Source organism: Martes martes (assembly GCF_963455335.1).
Source record: "Martes martes genome assembly, chromosome: 1".
Lineage (NCBI taxonomy): Eukaryota > Metazoa > Chordata > Mammalia > Carnivora > Mustelidae > Martes > Martes martes.
Window position 1 is genome coordinate 110,884,425 of NC_137888.1, and position 19,444 is coordinate 110,903,868.

At 37.1% G+C, this 19,444-nt stretch overlaps 1 protein-coding gene across 1 annotated transcript in view; it reads left to right on the plus strand.

Annotated features, from left to right (window-relative positions):
* The window catches only part of IL1RAP (interleukin 1 receptor accessory protein), a 120,469-nt gene that overhangs the window by 34,637 nt on the left and 66,388 nt on the right, over positions 1-19,444 (plus strand). Inside the window, exon 2 of the mRNA XM_080830329.1 lies at positions 11,836-11,900. Within this exon, the coding sequence (XP_080686455.1) occupies positions 11,837-11,900 (64 nt within the window). The 5' untranslated portion in view covers position 11,836. The remainder of the gene's footprint in view (positions 1-11,835; positions 11,901-19,444) is intronic.

The following is a 19,444-nucleotide window of genomic DNA, read 5'->3' on the forward strand; positions in this document are numbered from 1 at the left end:
CTTCCCTCATCTGCCTTCAGACTGTTTCCAGAGCTTGATAAATATTTGTTGAGTGAATTGGAAGAATCTTAAGTATATTCCTCATAAATATTCCTACCCTCCAACCTTAAAACGCCCTGAAATGATTCTCCATCATATTCTGTGTTGGATTTTAAGCTACTTTCATGATTTAAAAGTTTATAGTGTTACTCTGTACTTTTCTCTAAACTCTCCCTGGTTTTATTTTATTTTATTTTTTAAAGATTTATTTATTTATTTGAAAGAGAGAGTGGGGTGGGGGGCAGAGAGAATCTTGAGACTATGAGCAGACTCTGAGCTGAGTACAGAGCCCAACGTGGGGCTCGATCTCACTACCCTGAGATCACGACCCTGTGCTGACCTTATATCATAACTTGAGATCATTACTTGAGCTGAAACCAAGAGTCAGATGCTTAACCAAGAGTCAGACGCTTAACCGACCCTGCCACCCAGCTTCCCCTCTCTCCCTGTTATTAAACCACACTTTAACTTCAGTCAAGCAAAAGTTTTTTTATAATATTTTAAAGAAACATAACATATGAACAGTAAAATACATAAATTCTAAGTGTACAGATTGGTGAACTGTTACAAACTCATCATCATGTAGCCATCACCTTACTACAAAATAGGATATTATCGGATCTTGGAAGACTTATTCTCGCCCCTCTCTGTCAGTATGCCCAAGGCAATCGAGGTTCTGATTTGAATTAAATAATAATTAATAGCTGTAATTTCATAACAAAAACCAACACATAGCACATTATATTAGTATAACCCCATCTAATTACAAAACCTCTGTCTATGTGTCACATCATTTGTCCTCTGCGACCACCTCATGTGATAGTCATGGCAGAGGCTTTTATTTCCATTGAAAAAAAAATGGGGTATTATAAGACTAGAGAACGAAAACCTCCTGGACCATAATTTCTCAACTTCAAATTTAATTGTAGAGGGTATCATAATAATCTTGGCTTTTCCTTATGTTACAGAGGCTGGATTTAAAACTGTTTTCAGTCAGAAGATTGTCTTCTCTGAAATATCTAGGGAATAGGGCACTAAATTTGGACCCAGTACATGCAAAGGTAGGACATGGCAAATTTTGCCCGATGGTCAATGGTCAACTTGAACCAAGTAACTTGGGCTCTTCTTCGTAAATAATATTAATGGTAGCTCACATTGGCCTATTGGTCCACAGTTTCTCAAGTTTTTCACATTTGTTATCTGATTTAATAAAAGCTAGTAATATTTAATAAGGGAATTTGCTGAGAGCTTTCTTATATGCCTGGATGGTGCTAATTATCAAGTTTATTCCTCCCAACAAACTAATAAGGTGGGTATTAGTTTCTGTCATTCCCACCATACAAAATTCGTACCTCAGTCTCTCTAAGTACAGAATACTTAACCATCAAATTGTCCACCCCTAGGAAAAGGGTACAATGGAATACTTTTCTTGTCCCCATTAAGAAGTATCCATGAACACCTAGCATGTCAGTCTTAAATTAGTCATCAAGGCAGTAACCAGTTTATAACTCTTAAGTGGTGGTTGTGAATCTTTCCCTCTTCTCTCAGGCTGTTCAAGATCAAACGGGCAAACATGAACTCCAAGTGTAGTGCTCCTCTTAAGATTTCTTTCACCTTCATCTCACTGAAAACCTAGTTCTAGTTCTCTCTTCTGAAGGATGAAACTTGATCCTATTTCTTCCCTCACCCCACAGAACATGTTGCTGTTCAAAATATTTAAGAACAAAAGGAAATCAATCTGTTCCCAATCTATTCCAAGCTTCTAAAGATAGCAGGTGGTATATTATATATGTCCTCTCAGAGTTCCAAACACTTTGAAGCTATTTAGTAACAAAGGGAAAGGCCATATCTAAGAGGAGTGTGCTAATGTTTTCTGGAGCGAACTTTGACTTTGCTGTTGTATCAAGGTTAGCAACACTGGCTTCATATGCTGAAAGTTGGGACATTTCATTGATCTTTCTGTGTGCCTCTACTCCTGGACTTTTCTGGAACATTCAGTACTTAACAACAGGACAGTGTTATTTTCAAAGTAAATGTTGAAAATAGAAACCATATTTAGGTTAAAACAGCTTTCATTTATTTAAACTGTCTAAAAGGTTCACAAATCATTTGTGGAGCTTTTAAAAAGGAAGACTCATGCCACTTAAAATATTTTTTAATTAACATACAATAAAATTGACTTTTTTTTTAAAAAAAAGCACAGCTCTATGAATAATAGCTCATGTATAGACTCATTTAATCACTGACCCAATCAGGGTATGGAAGTCTTCTATCCCCCAAAGAATGCTTTTGTGCTATGACTTCACAGTTAACACCTGCCCACTCACTACCTCTAACCCCTGATCTATTCTCTCTCATTCTAGTTTTGTCTTTTTGGGAATGTCTTTTATTTTATTTTAATTTTTTAATTTTTTTTAAGATTTTATTTATTTATTTGACAGAGTTCATGAGTAGGCAGAGAGGCAGGCAGAGAGAGAGGGGGAAGCAGGCTCCCTGCTGAGCAGAGAGCCCCACACGGGACTTGATCTCAAGACCCTAGGATCACCACCTGAGCCAAAGGCAGAGGCTCAACCCACTGAGCCACCCAGGCACCCCAGGAATGTCTTTTAAATGGAATTAGACAGTTGGTAATCCATTGAGACTGGCGTTTGTCCCTTAACATAATGCCTTTGAGATTCTTCCAAGTTGTTGTTATGGACAGCTTATTGTTTTGTATGACTGAAAGGTAGTCTGTTTTTCAGATGTACAAGAGTTTATCCATTTGCCTGTTGAAGGACATTGGAGTTGTTTCTAGTTTTTGACAATTAATAACAGAATTGCAGTAAACATTCATGTACAGGTTTTTGTGTGAACATAAGTTTCCAGTTCTCCTGGGTGAATACCCAGGAGTGGGATCCTATGGCAAGTGTATGTTTAACTTTATAAGAAGCTGCCAGGTTGTTTTCCAGAGAGGCTGTGCCATTTTGTAGTCCCAGCAGGATGGTTTCAGCAGCACTGTGTTCTCTTCAGCACTCAGCATTGCCGGTATTTCTTACTTTAGTGATTCTGAAAAGTGTGTAGTGATATCTAATTTTGTTTTTAGATTTTCATTTCCCCTATAGCTAATGATGTTAAGCATCCTTTCCTGTGTTAATTTACCTTCTAAATATCCTTTTCAGTAAAATGTCTCCTTAAGACTTTTGACATTTTAGGGGTGCCTGGGTGGCCCAGTCAGTTAGGGATCTGACTTTGTCTCAGGTCATGGTCCCAGAGTCCTGGGGTCTAGTCCCATGTCAGGCTCTTTGCTCAGCAGGGAGCCTGCTTCTCTTTCTCCCCCTCTGCCTGCCACTCCCCCTCCTGTGCTCTCTCTCTGTCAAATAAGTAAATAAAAAATCTTGGAAAAAAAAAAAGACTTTTGACATTTTTTTTAAAAAGATTTTATTTATTTATTTGACAGACAGAGATCACAAGTAGGCAGAGAGGCAGGCAGAGAGAGAGGAGGAAGCAGGCTTCCCACTGAGCAGAGAGCCTGATGCGGGGCTCCATCCCAGGACCCTGGGATCATGACCTGAGCCGAAGGCAGAGGCTTTAACCCACTGAGCCACCCAGGTGCCCCGACTTTTGACATTTTAAAATTGGGTTGTTTAGATGGATAAAGAAGAGGTGGAGTTTGTATGCACACCCATAGACAGAATGAAATTCTACCATTCACGACAACATGGATGGACAGAGGGGATATTATGCTAAGTGATGTAAGTCAGACAAAAAAAGGCAGATACCATCCGAGTTCACTTATATTTGGAATCTAAAATACAAACAAAAAACAGAAATAGGTTTATAAATACAGAGAACCAACTAGTGGTTACAAGAGGGAATGGGGGAATGAGTGAAATAGGTGAAAGTGATTAAGAGGCACAAACTTCCAGTTATAAAATAAATAAGTCACAGGGCTGAAAGGTACAGTAAAAGGAATATAGTCAATATTTTAGTAACTTTGTATGGTGACAGATGGTAACTACACTTAGCATGGCAAACAATTGGTAATATATATAATTGTCAAATCATCACGTTGTATACCTGAAACTAATATAATATTCTGCCAACTATACTTCAATTAAAAAAAAAAAGTTGGGTTGTTTATAGTGTGATTCCTACAGTTTTATTATTCTTTTTCAAAATGTTCTTCGATATTGAAGGTATTTCTCTTTCCATGTAAGTTTTAAAATCAGCTCGTCTATATCTATAAATAAATCTTGCTAAGATTTTTTCTTGGAATTTTACTAAGTCTGTCAATAATTTGGGGAGAGAATTGACATCTTTTCTATGTGGAGTCTTTCAATCTATGAATATGGTATGCCACCTGCTTTATTTTCAGTTACCACTCTAATAAATAGCCAGAAACTTAGTGACTTAAAACAACATTCATTTATTATATCACAGTTTCTGTGACCCAGAAGTTCAGATAAAATGTTCTCTGCCTGGGTCATACAAGGTTAAAATTAAAGTGTCTGCAAGACCGTGTCCCTTTCTGGAGGCTCTGGGGAAGAATACAGTTCCAAAGTTGAGCAGAATTTTTTTTTTGAAGTTTTTATTTAAATTCCAGTTAGTTAACATACAGTGTAATATTAGTTTCAGGTGTACAATCTAGTGTTTCAACAATTCCATACAACACCCAGTGCTCATGACAAGTGTGCACCTTAATCCCCATTACCTACTTAAGCCATTTCTCTACCCACCTCCCTTTTGGTAACCACCAGTTTGTTCTCTATAGTTGAGTCCGTTTCTTAGTTTCTCTCTCTCTTTTTCTTCCCTTTGCTCATTTACTTTGTTTCTTAAACTCCACATATTAGTGAAATCATATAGTATATTTGCCCTTCTCTGACTGAATTATTTCACTCAACGTAATACTATCTAGCTCCAACCATGTTGTTGCAAATGGCCAGATTTCATTCTTTTTATGGCTAAATTATATATATATATATACACACACATATGTAATATCCCACATCTTCTTTATCCATTCATCACATTCATCAATCAATGGACGCTTGAGCTATTTCCGTAATTGGCTATTGTAAATAATGCTGCTGGAAACATTGGGGTGCATATAGCCCTTTGATTAGCATTTTTTTTTGAATAGCATTTTTATATTTTTTGGTAAATACCTTGTAGTGAGACTGTAGGACAGTAAGACAGCTCAATTTTTAACTTCTTGAGGAACCTGATTACTATTTTCTGCAGTGGCTGCACCAGTTTGTATTCCCGTTGACAGTGTAAGAGGTTTCCTCTTTCACCACGTCCTCAGGTTACTGGGAGCATTTTATTCCTTATGTTGTAGGCCATAGGTACCTTTTCTCTTACTGGCTATCAGGCTGTCAGCTGAAGGTGTCTTTCAGCTCCTGAATATCACAGGCATTCCTTGACAGGTTGCTACATTTATCTTTAACATCAAAAGACTTTTAGGTTCTTTTCTTGCTTCACGTTTCTTTGATTTATCTATGCGTTGCATCTCTTTCACTTTAACCAGAGAAACTTCTTTGCTTCTAGGGGTTGATGTGATCAGATAGAGCCCATGTGGATAATCCAGTATAATCTTCATATTTTGAGGTCCATAACCTTAATTATATTTGCATAGTTCTCTAACTAAGTAGGTAACAAAACAGGTTGCAGGAATTTAGGGTATGGGGCCATTTTGCCAACCACATATTTCTATTTATTTAGGTCATTTTTAATTTATTTTATTAACATTTTGTATATTTCAGCATACAGACCTTCCACATGTTGGTTAGACTCTTACCCAGCATTTCTTTTTTACTTATTGTGATGAGTATTTTAAAAAGTTTTTTTTCCATTGTTATTGCTAGTATATAGTAATATATTTAATTTTTCTGTGTTGACTATGTACGCTGTGACTTTACTTATTTAGTTCTTTTTTTGTGATAGATTCTTTGGGATTTTCTATGTTGGAAATTGCATCTACTGTGAATAGCCTTATTGTATTAGTTAAGACTTCCAGTATGATGTTGAATAATAATAATATGAATGAACATCCTTGCTTTGCTCCTAATCTGAGTGGAAAAATATTCAGTTTTCAACATTAGATGTGAAATTAGATGTAGGTTTTTTGTAGATACTCTTTATTGGTTTGAGGAGGTTACCTTCTACTCTTAGTTTGCTAAGGCTTATATCATGAATGACTGAATTTTGTCAAATGTTCTTCTTGGATCAATTGATATAATCATGTGGTTTTGGTTTCTTTAGATTTTTCAAATACTGAATCCAGACTTGCATATCTGGGATAAACTCTGTTTGGTTTTGGGATATCTATACAGTTATTTTTTTATGCTATCTGTGGCAGAGTTTAGAATCAGAGTAATGTTGTGTATCATAGAATGAATTGGTAGCTGTTTAGTCTTTAATTTTCTGAAAGAGATTATGTAGAATTGATGTTATTCATTTTTTAAATGTTTGATAGAATTCACCAGTGAGATCATCTGGAGCTTGGGAATTTCTTTTTTGTAAGGTTTCTAGCTGCAAATTTAATCTTTGAAAATAATTATAGACCAATAAGATTGTTCTTTTCATTTTGGATGAGCTTTGATAGTTTGTGGGTTTTGAGATATTGGTACATTTCATCTAAATTGTGTAGTTTATGTGCCCAGATAATTTAATATTCTCTTATTACCATCTTAATGCCCATATGATCAGTAGTGATGTACCCTATTTCATTTCTGATATTAGTGATATGTATCTTTTTTTCTTCTTCTTGGTTCACCTGGCTAGAGTTTTAGCAATTTTTGTTGTTGTTGTTTTCAAAGAACTAACTTTTGGCTTCTTTTTTTTTTTTTTCTCTCTCTTTTAAAATTTTTGATCTCTACTCTTCATTATTTCCTTCATTTTGCTTGCTTGTTTTATTCTTCTCTTCTTATTCCAGGTTCTTAAGGTAGAAGATTAGATTATTGACTTGAAATTTTTCTTCTTTTCTAATATAAACTTTCTAATACTACAAATTATCCTCTAAGCACTACTTTAACTGCATCCCACACATTTTGGTATGTTTTATTTTCATTTTTGTTCAGTTTAAAATATTTTCTAATAGTTGTCTGTTTTAAGCCATCAATTTTAAGCCATTAGACACACAATTGGTCCTTGAACAGCCTAGGTTTGAATTGTGCAGATACACTTAAACACACATTTTTTTTTCAATAAATGTACTACAGTAATGTAAATGTATTTTCTCTTCTTTATGACTTTCTCAATAACATTTTTCTCTAGCTTACTTTATTGTAAGAATATACTATATAATACATATACAAAATACACATTAATTGACTTTTTATGTGATTGGTAAGGCTTCCAGTTAAAAGAAAGCTATTAGTAGTTAAGTTTTGGGGAAACTAAAAGTTATGGATGGATTTTTAACTGTGTGAATGGTTGACACCCCTAATCCTATGTTGTTCAAGGGTCAGCTGTAAATTCCTTAATTTCTAGGTGTTTGAATATTATCCTGTTATTCTTCTTTTATTTATTTCTAGTTTAATTCTATGGTTAGAGAATATATGTTCAATTATTTTAAACTTGTTAAGGTTTGATTTATGGTACATGACATAGCTGATCTTGGTGAATGTCCTATACGTACTTGAAAAGAATATTCTATTATTTAATTTTGGAGTCCTCATATAATTGTTTTATCCATTCTACGCAGGTTTATAGCTGCATTCATTGAGAGAAAAAGAGTGGATTATGATTATCATTTTAATCAAAATTAGAGTCTTCCATGTCACTTTGCTGACACTTTTGATTACTGATAAATATTCTTTTCTGAAGTATTCTTCACAAGGGTCCATTTATGGTTCAAACACTGGATAAAAGATTGATGGTGAAAATAACTTTGATTTCTTAATAAATGCCATCTCTCCTTTTCTGTAAAATGAGATGATTAATAACTTGTCCTATGCCCTTTAGAAGCTTGTTTGTCATCTTAGGTGAGCATACATACAAGATCTGCTCAAACTTTATTAGTAAGTTAGAGAAGTAAGTTAGATACAATTATTGACTTTATCAGTAAGTTAGGACCTGTATGGGTCAGGGCTCAAGAAGGGAATTTGGCTGCAGGGCTGACCTGGCATGGAAATGACCATCTAGGGTTTGTGGCTCTGTGTTAATGACCAGGTTTTCAGTGGACAGATCATAACAAAGGACATCTGTCCGCCAGGAGTGAAGCAGGTGATAAGAGCATTGTGGTAACAGGAGGCTTATCCAGCTTGGGAAAACCTTACAAATTTCAGGGGACAAATTCAGGCTTTTGTAAGAGTGTTGAAAAGCACCAGGTTGAAGTTCAAAGCCTCAGCTAGGTTGGTGGGCTTCAGAGAGTGACTGGGATCAGGGTATGGGCTATGTGTGGAATCAGGAAACTGAGGGAGAAATCCAGCCCTGTGGCCTGGAGAAATGTGCAGAAGGAAGGCAAATGTGATTCATAGGTAATTCCAGCCTTGGGGCAGCAGACCTAGTTTCAGGCTGTCACCTGTGGACTGGGTGAGAGAATCACTGGTCAGAGCTGATGCAGAGGTAAGGAGATCCTGAAGCTTATTAAACCTAGAGAATTCAGGCAACGGAATGATTCATAACCAGGGGTTACTGTTAAAGTGGTGACCACACATCAACAGTCATCATTAATATTGTTGTGGATTACATAGAAATGAGTATGTATTTGAAACTCTTTGCCAGGTAGTATAGACATCCGAGTTGATATATCAGGAAACAATGAAATTAAATATGAGAGAAGTACTCAGATCTAAGAGGGGACTATGAAAATGATTATACAGTAGGTAAAATGGGTAGCGTGGAAAAGGCCGACTGGGAATTTATTTTTGTAAATTGCAATCATCTGAAGCAAGGGCAGAGTCTTTTAAACACCATGGCAATAATCTAAAGCTAGGTTGTAATTCAGACCATGAGAAACCGTGTGTTATTAGGCAGGTTCCTTTGCTTTCTGACAGCTTCTCCATCTCTGAAAATATCCAGCACTCTCTCTCCCCAGGAAACAAGAACCAGAAATGTATGACTAGTCACAATAATAAAATTCTGAGGGAGAATGCAAGACGATGTTAAATGAACCAGCCAACCTCCTCCCACTAACCTTGGTACCTTTAGTCTGTCAAAACCAGCCTGCACAATCACATTTCCTTCTCAGTCTCCTTCATTCTAATTCATCGCAGGACAGGACTGACCCTGGATTTGTGTTTGCACACAGGTTATCTTTAGATTGGCTTTACCTTGATGACCTGACTCCTTGCTGCCTCTGACATAATCCAGTTACTCAGGGGAATATCAATTAAGGCCCTCAATCACACTAATTAGAATGTCTTCTAAGTGTTGCCCTAGGAATTCAGCAGCTTATAAATAGGCAAATTGGGAAAATCTAGAGGTGTGAGTTTTGTTTTGTTTTGTTTTCATAGCCGAAAGCAATTTAGGAGGTAGAGTGCTTTAGCATAGCTGAGTATTAGAGCTGAAGTTACTGTGCCCTGAATCTGCAATGAAATATCTAGTTGTTTTCCACTGACAATGGATTAATGCGGAATTATTAATTACTTTTATTAATGAGTTGGATGAGGACATAGGTGGCATGCTGATCAAGATTATAGATGACACAAAGCTAGGAATTAAACAATTATTTTGATGGCAAGCTCAGGAGACAAAATGATTTTAAGACAGAATATAGTCACAGTCCATCCAACACATGCCCAGAAGAAATGATCTCCAGCAGGCACAATTCGATGCTCACATCAGTCTTCTAATCAGAAGCCATCAGTGGTTCCCTATTTTCTGTTTAAATTAAATCCCAAGTCCTTTGCTGTTCAGGGCCTTGCCATATTCTGATCCTAATACTCCCTGCCTTCCAACAAAGTCTTCTGTAGTTCTTTTACTAATACCTTGTGCTTGAGCCAAACTGACTTATCTATGGACTATTTCCTTTTTATGTTCCATGCTTTGCCTATCTCTGAACATTATTCCCCACGGAGTTTCTTTTCCCCACTTTTCTTCTGTTTCAATTCAGTTCTGGCTCAGTCAAAAGCTACTTCTCGTCCTTAGTCTTCTTTCATTGCTTTGGATGGAATAATCTCTTTCTCTTGCTGATCTTCAGTGACACTTATCTGTTCCTCTCTGTGTTTATCACTGTTTAGTTGGTATCGTCATTATCTTGGTACCCATTTTAAGTCTCTTCTAGTGCTTAGTGCTCTACCTTCTGTCTGAGAAATCTTTGCATGTCTTGTAGTGGCCCTGCATGTGTCTTCTTCACAGTTGATGATGATGAGATAGTTGGTCTCCTCTCCTGGAGAGAACTGCCTTTAGAGGAGACTTTACATCTTGCTCACCAGAGGCCCCTGCAACTGTATCAAGGAGACATGTAAACAGAAAGTGCCTCACACATGTTTCATTGAATAAATGAATGACTGGCGAAAGAGTTCCTTAAGTTAACGGTGTAAGAATTGGAAGAGAAGGGTGGTGGTAAGAAAGAAACCTTTAATCTCTGGGATTAAAAATGGCTGTTTAGGATATAATAAATTCACTTGTCACTTTTGAACAGTCATGCTAAAGAAGGAAGTACAATATGAACTAGAGATTTGTGGTGATGTGTGGTCAAGAGAGGTGGCCACTTTTGGAAATGTGCATTGTCCTTTAAAGTGATCATACACTCTGGATTGCTTAGGTTGTACCAGTTTATACCTTTTGTTTCAGTGACACCCTCTTACAGCTGTCTCCTTTTAAGTGCTATTATCTGGCCACCCTATTTATCAAATACCTCTTTGACCTTTTCAGGATGGTGGGTCCCTTTGGTAGTGAAACTTGTGCCATTGGGTTATGTTGGCCTGGAGGGTATCAGTCTCATCTCTGGCACTTACTAGAGATGTGATCAGGACAAGTGACCAAGACGTCTGTAAGCACTCTTATGTGGCTGCTCTGTTCAAAATAGCAACGGTCTTGAATATGGAATTTTTCAGTAATACCCAGGTTTCAGTATTTATAACCCTATCAAGATTTTATCACGGGGAAGATATGTCTAGGGCAGTAGGGAAATAAATATCTCACAGAGTTGTTAAATCTCTAGGTCTTCCGTATTAGAGATCACACAACCAAATGTAAGGACAGAGTTCTTGCTACTTGGCTGTTCTAGCTGGTTATCAGTAGAAAGGCTGAAGGTCACAAAAACTGGACTCCAGCTTCATCATTTGTCTCCTCCAGGGAGAAGAGGAGAGCAGGCACAGCAGAGAGTGAGGTTTAGATCTTCCCTTTTACTCTAAATTCCAAGTGTGGTGGACTCTAGACCAAGTCTGCATCCAGGATTTCTAGACCTTCTAGTCATCACTAAGAAGGACAAGTGTCTGGATCATAAAATATTAACAGTTGGGAACAGACCACATGAATGCTAAGGAGGGGAAGAAGATCAAATTTATCTTCCAGAAATGTGACTCCTGGTGAAAAAAGTCAAGAGGAATATTTTCCTTAAGTAGGCAGTTGTATTTGAATGATTAAGAGATAGTTCTGGAGCCAGAGTGCTGAAGCTTAATCATTATTCTCCCACTTTCTAGGCAAAAAATGTTGGTTATGTTATTTAAACTTGTCTCAGTTTCCTTATCTGTAATATGGGTGTTAAAAAAAAATCTTATTGGTTGGTTCCTGCAATTAAATTAGTTAATATTGTAGACATGCTAGAACAGTTCCTCATCCATCCTTAGCTTGTGTGTGCGGTAATTATTACTTCAGCTCTAGAGAGTGGTAAAGTACGCTCCCTTAATTTTGTATTTATGTTGACAGGATGGGACTTCTGTGGTGTGTGATGAGTCTCTACTTCTATGGGATCCTGCAAAGTGATGCCTCAGGTAAGCGAATAACTTTTGACAATCTATTAAAATATGAATTATCTATAGGGTAATGTGTCAACTTTTTCTGAAAAATGTGTTAAGACTACATAAGGTTTATAGCCATTGTCTTCTATGGTACCACAGAATCATGGATGTGACACAATCATCAATTTTGGTGATGGTACTTCTAGTCTTCAAGGGACAAAATGTACTTAGGGCAGTGGTCTGGTTTGTATAAATACAGGAATTTTCCATCACCTTCACATCCAAACGAACTAGAATCCTGCTTCTCTCCCCTTACCTCAGGTCTAATGGGAAAAGAAATGACAGTGATGGTAGCATGACTCTGTTTTCCAAACTTCAGCCAGTGGTGGACGAGGCATTGAGGCTAATAGTCTATTAAGACCTTTTAAGAACAAATGAATAACGATGATTTCTTGTCATACTGCTACACTCTAGGAGAAAAAGGACCTACGGTTAGGTTCATCCCCCCCACCCCCACCGTTTGGGTGTTGCTCCTTAAGAGAAACCAACCAAAGTTTGAGTTTGAATTTCCAAGCTCAGTCATCGGGTCTGGATCATATGAAATCAGAGTCAGAAGGGATTTGAAACTCATCTTTCCAAGCTCCTCTCATCTCCAGAATTACTGCTCAGGACCAGTCTGTGGTAACTCTAACTAGTGATCATCTCATCGCAGTCCAGATGTCTTTGGACTGACCAAGTTCTTAGAAAGTTTTTAGTATATATAATTGAAATCTATTTCTGTCATTTCCACATTTCTCTGGTTCAACTCCTGGAATTTCATAGAGGATACTCAGTCCAGTGGTTCTCTAATTTTAACTCAGGGAACCCATATATCTTCATTTGAAAAAGCTTCTCATAATTCCCCTGAAGACCACAGACAATACTTTAAATATCGTAACTTTAATTCCTCTTCTGCGTGAGAGGTCTTCAGAAATGTTAAAATAATGATCGCATAGCCATGACATTGTTTTCCAATATATTTCTTCAATCGTTCTTCACATGGTACGGATTGGAGCCCTTCTCATCCTGATTATCTTTTCTGGGTATGTGATTCAGTTTTCTATACCACTTAAAGGATTTAATAGAAACCAAAAATAAGACTAAAAGGCATATAACTAGGACAGAATACAGCTCAAAGCTGAGAGAAGTGGAGATAACTTCCAACCTTGTTGACCCTTTTCACATGGAAAGCATATTTCCTAATCTGGCTGATATTCAGCTGGGGTACACTAGTACTAGTACACATTCAGAGCTCCTGGCTATTTAAACCAGTGTCTGCCCTGCTTAATTGAGTATCCCATTTGACTGGTCAGTGGTGGTGATGTTCTGATTTTTAAATATGTTAAATAAAACCCCTGATTATTATTAGTTCTTATTTGATTTAGTTCAGTGCTTGAATATTATCTGCTTCAGAGGCCTTACTTAACTTAACCACTTTAGCTAAAATAGCCCTCCCGATCACACCTCTCTGTATCTACCTGTAGTTTCCTTCCTGACTCATCTCATCATTTCTCGACACCGTTTTAACTTTCTCTTGTCTCCTCCTCCTCTGCTTTTCCTTCTTTCTGTTCTTTTCCTTCCCATCCTCCTCCTTTCTCTTCTTTTTCTCTCTTTCCCTCCTTCCCTTTCTCCTTTTATCCCTATTTCACTGCTTGTAAATGGTTCAAGGACAGGAACTTAGCCTCTTTGTTTTTTACCCAAATACTTGGAAAAATGATTGGCACATAGACACATAGTAGGTATGAACTCTCTCTTTCTATCTATATATTATAAATAGATGTATATATATATATATGTTTATATATATATGTGTGTATGTATATATATGTATATATGCATACACACATATACACACACACGTATATTATAAATGGATGGAAAAAAAAGTCTTTTCACTTCCCCTTTGCCAAAATTGGCCAATTTTATAATGGGACTTGTTTGGATTCATGCCAGTAATTCATCAATGTAGTTTTATGTCCTGCCTTACCTAGAAGGAAAAGGGAGAGGTGATCATGTTATTCTTGTTGAGATATGAGTGACATCCCAGAAGTTTCTGGGCGCTGGTGTCTCTCCAGCGGTCCTGGCAGTGTTGCCTTTCTGAATGACCTTTACTGTAATCCATCCAAGGAGGTTCCCTACCCCCACCCCAAATGCTATTGGAAAGTGAGCTTTCTACCCAGGAACTGTGACTCATAATTCTGCCAGGGAAACTGACTTCTTTTTTTTTTTTTTTTTTTTTTTTTTTTTTGAAACTGACTTCTTGAATAAGATAAGTTCTCATACCAGTCCCATTGAGTCACCATGGGAGCAGGAAACATGTTGTAATCCCCTCAGCCCATCTGGCACATACTCATTTGCCTTCCTTATGAAAAGGTATATTGTGTCTGTGTCAGTGATGCACTTCCTAGTTGGAGGAAGAGGAACAAAAAGGAAGTGTTGTTGACAAAAATAAAAGGGACGACTAACTCTGGGCTACTAGGGGACAGAAGGGACCATTGCGTATTTTGTAGGAATCAATGAACCTCTCGCGCATCAAGGTATCACTTCTTACAATGATGTAGATGTTGGCAGACTTGTTGGCCTTTCATGAGGTTCTTCCTGGGCTTCAGGTACCCATATTAATGGAATCACAGATTGATGTGAAGAACAAAGAAGAAATAACCAGAAAACTCTAAAACAATGTACGTGCATATGATATTAGTAGGAGTTTTGTCTGGTTGTTCTGGGCCTTCTTACATGGACCCTTTTTTTAAGGGAAGGCCCACATTTAAAAAAGAGGCCATGTGAACATAAGAGCTTTAGTTTCATGCAGTTTTTTTAAAATTTATTTTTAAATTTTATATATATATATATATATACATATATATAATTTTTTTTTTGAGAGAGAGAGAGAGAGAGAAATAGCATGGGCATGAGTAGAGGTGGGGTTGGGGGAGCAGGAAAAGAGGGAGAGGGAGAGAGAATCAAGCAGACTCCCCCGTGGAGTGCAGAGCCCAATGTAGGGCTTGATCTCATGACCCTGAGATTATGACCTGAGCCCAAATCAAGAGTTAGCTACTCGACCAACTGAGCTGCCCAGGCACCCCCATGCAGTGTGTTTTAAGTGCAGTGAACTGGACTTTAAGGCCCAGATTTCTGACTCTAGAACACAGTCTTTCTTGTAGCAGTACTGTGATTTCATTATTCATTCAGGAAATTGGGAGCAACATTTCCATCTCAGGTGTCCATAAAAGCAAATACTTAAAAACAAGCATTTACTTTTAAGGAATTAAAGCTTGGATAATTATAATGGTGGTGGTATAACTATAAAGTGGTAGTTATGTGGTAATAATAAAACTTCCTTTGCTGAGAAAACACTTTGCATTTTGCATTTTCAATGTCATTTGACGCTCACACCCAAACTATAGTGTCGTCAGGCTGTTGTAACCCAATTTTTGGGAAAAGAAAATTGGGAGCAGAGTAGTTAAGTGAATTACCCAAAGTCACACAGCTAATATGTAATATAACTGTGACTTCAACTAGTTCCTCCGTTCTCAAGATGCATGATATTTTAGCTAAATATACTCCTCTTGGACTGCACTAGGATATATATAATTTTTTTTTTTAAGATTAAGATCCAAGAGGTCACAGGTTTTGCTAACTATTAAGGAACCATTCAGTAATAGATTTCTGTGCTTTTCAGATAAGAAGTATCTTCCCTCCCAACTCCCCTCCTTAGGTGGTTTCTTCAGGAGGAAAATCACTATAATGTAAGCTCAAAATTCAATATTCCCATTTTTGCTTGTTATGGTACTGAATATTTCCAATACTAAACTCAGAGTTCTGTTTTGCAAGAATTCTGAAAGCAAACTTGTCACACATTTCTCCTGTGGTGTGTTCCATTGGCAGCATGTTAGAAAGTTGAACTGTTAAAACTGCCTTTACCGTAGAAAGAAATATTTGCAACTTGTGATTCCAAGTCAGGGAGAGGGTGAGAATGGTACAACATATAATATGATGAATTAAAAAAAAATTACATCAAATTATTTGATACAGATACCACATTAAAAAGAACAATGCATTTTCTTTCCCAAGTGTGCACACACACACACACACACACACACACCTTTGAATATAGCTTTTTATTTCAAAGTCAATGAACAGTTGACAGTGTGCCAGGTGCGGGGCTAAATTTCATACACATTATCATTAATGTCACAGAAGATGCTGGGGGCTGGGGCTGGGGGGATGAGTAGAGAGTCTTAAACACATTTTATAGTTCAAGAAAAGAAGAACCAGGGAAGTGACCCAAGATAACAGTGCTCATGGTGGCATGTCTGATAGAGCTAGGTTTTGAAGGCTACCTCAACTCCAAAAGAGAGCCCTTTTCTTTAAATGGTATTGCCTTCTTTGAGGACTTTGTTCTGCTAATAGCTGTTAGATCCCATGATTTCATTTCCATTAATTTTGAGGAATTTGCAGAAGGTAGAAGTACTCTTTTGGCTTATTGAGAGTGAATAACACTACGTAAAACAAACAAACAAATAAATAAATAAGTAAAAAGTCTGGTTTACCAAGAATCAAGAGTCATTGCTTGACATTCTGAGTTTGACTTTATAGGTATCTAATACATTCAAGAAGTCATTTAATCACCCATCAGTCACTATGACCTTACCTATAAACCCAACCAACCAATCAACAATAGCAAAGCTCTGGCCAATTTTGCTTTCTTGCTTTTTTATTAAAGAGCATTCTGGTCATTATTATATATCGTGGACATACACTCTTCCTGTTATTTAATTAAGTGATTTCTAATGGCAAGGGTTTGTCTTACAATGATTTTACTTTAATCTAAAGATCGTGTGTTTGACAGTTTTATATTACAGAATCCAGGGCAAATAAGGGAAGGCTTTTTGGAAACATCTTCTAGTCAAGTCTGACAGAAAGAAGAGGAAATAAATACCAAGCAAAATGCCATGACAGAGCAGAGAATGTTACTGGCTTTGTGGGGAGGTACTGGAGAACACATCTCAGTCCAGGAACAATTGCTCTTTTCCAGGAGAAAATGCCTCTCTTATTTGGGAATGGAACAGAGCAGTGAGACTAAGGGATAGCGTGAGGGTATTTAGAAGCCAAGGTGGGAGGGCAGGTTGGGGACAGTTTGTGGACGACATGAATCCCTCCAGGTAAAGAGGATATTTGTGTTGAATATATTTCAGGTATAGTTGGCTAGTTCTTTTCTCTTGTTTTATTTTGTCTTAACTTTCATAAGGGTTTATAATATTTCTGATGCTATGTTTTGGTTCTTTGGTTAGGACTCAATTTGTTGCCAGCCCTGGTGGCCTCATATTATTTGAATATGCTTTTTGAAAAACTCCATACTTGGATGTACTTGTGACATTCAGTCCTGTCTCTGTTGCCCATGGCTGGTCATCCTGAACACACTTCGTTTCTATGCAATTTAGTCCAAACATTTTGAGAATGTCTGACGAATACAGTTTCATTTTATTCTTAGACCTAAAGGTCATTGGAATTAGAACATTTCACCCTACTGTCCTTTAAATGCTGCCTCTTGGGAGCAGATATCTTCACTCTTTTTCTTTTTTCTTTTCCTTTCCGTCCCCCTTCCTGCCTTCCTTTCTCTCTCTCTCTCTCTTTCTTTCTTTCTTGAAACACACTGGTGCTTATTTTTTAAGTTAACTTATGCTTCCCAAGAGTGAATATTCTGTAGCCTGATTGAAAAGAGGTTTGAGTAGCATGATGTATGGGTCTGATGCTGACTTTGCAAATATAAACTCTCCTGAATAGCTTCTTATATCATAGTGATAATTCCATGTTTAGAAAGATGACCTGATTCTCCCTTCACATGGCTGCGTTAGTTAAGAGAAACCAGGATTTGTGCATGGAATATATTTTGTGTATAGGGTTACTGGTGACGGTGTCTGGTCTGGTTTTTGAGAATCTGTTCAGGTTTAAATCACCTTCATTTCCGCGTTTCCCCCACCCCCACCCCAGAACATTTGTTTCTGCCTTATTGAGATGAGCTTTATAAAACCAGACCACGGTCTTGATGACCGGTGACTTAGTCCTGGGTCAGTTCTCACCCATTTTATTCCACTGTTTTAAAAATGTATTTTCTCCTTAGCTGAGTAACTTTAGGAAAAAAAAATGTATGTATATGTGTATATATATATATATATATATATACACACATACATATATATAATCTTCACTTTCAAGGTAAAAACACAATGATTGTCTCATTTTTAAATCCACTAAGGGCTAGTGTCTTTCATTATTTATTTTTGAGGGACAAAGAGAAAATGGATCCATTTTACAAATAATCTGGGAACCTCAGTCAATAACCTCAAGTACCTGTTATTGAAATCTATAAAAGCTGATATAGAGAATTGCCTACTTTTGTCTTGCTCTCTTTTAGAGGCAATAGGAACATGATAATACAAGATGGCTGAGAAGATGAGAGAAAACAGATCAAATAATCACACCCTCAATAATCTAGACTTGCCTGAGCTGTGTTTTCATGAATTTTATTTCTTTTCTGTTGTCAGAATCAAAACTCTTGTTATAGCTATACATTAGTGAGAAAGAAATACCACTTTCCTACAGTGTTCGTAGAGTATGGACTAATGATAATTTAAGTCTCTTTGTTCAGCAGCCCACTGATTTGTTTTGTTTTGTTTCCTTTTGAGATACTCTCATATTTTTTTGAACCGCTCCTTGAAGTAGGCAGGAGTATGGACTTTGATATGTACATCAAGGTACTGATGTTTGCATTTTCCTGTAACTTATGTAACAGAACATTGTGGTCGCTTTAAAGTTTGGACTTGCTGTGTCAGCAAGAGGGAACAAGTGAAAAGTATTTGCCAACTGTGCTTCCCAGTGGGACTTGTGGGTCCTGCCCCATAAATGTAGATACTCAAAAGGAAAAGAACAGAGAGTGAATCCTTCAGTCCCTAATGGCTTTTCTATGTAAATATAATTCTTTCTTAATATTGTATTGTGAGTTTTGATATTCTAGTTACTTAAACTTGCATACAAGTGCAACCATAACTGAAATATAGGACTGCATTATTGTTAAAGCAAACACAGATATACAAATTATTGTTCCCAAGTGGATCTCAACCATTATTAACTATTATTTACTATAGCTTTGTTTGTCCTTTTTTACTTTGGGGAGAAACCCTTAATCATTTGCCATGGACTTGTTTGCTGTTTAAACACATTATTCCTAATAGCTTAAATTGATGTGCCTGTGTTAACTTTGTTCTCCAGATCCTTTGGGAGTTCAGACTGCCCCCAAAAGTTGCTTGATGAACTAATTTTTGCTTTTCAGAGAGAAAGCATTAATTTTATCCTCATATTTTCTAATTTGCTTTGGACTTTTTGATCTGCCTGGTCCCCTAGGGAAAACTGAATTTCTCTTATGCAAGACTTTTAACATCTATGCCTTTTCATCCCTTTTACTGTCTACTCAAGGTGAAGGATGATGAAGAGAAGGAGCAGGGAGGGGGAGATAAAAGGAAGGGAAGGGAGAGAGA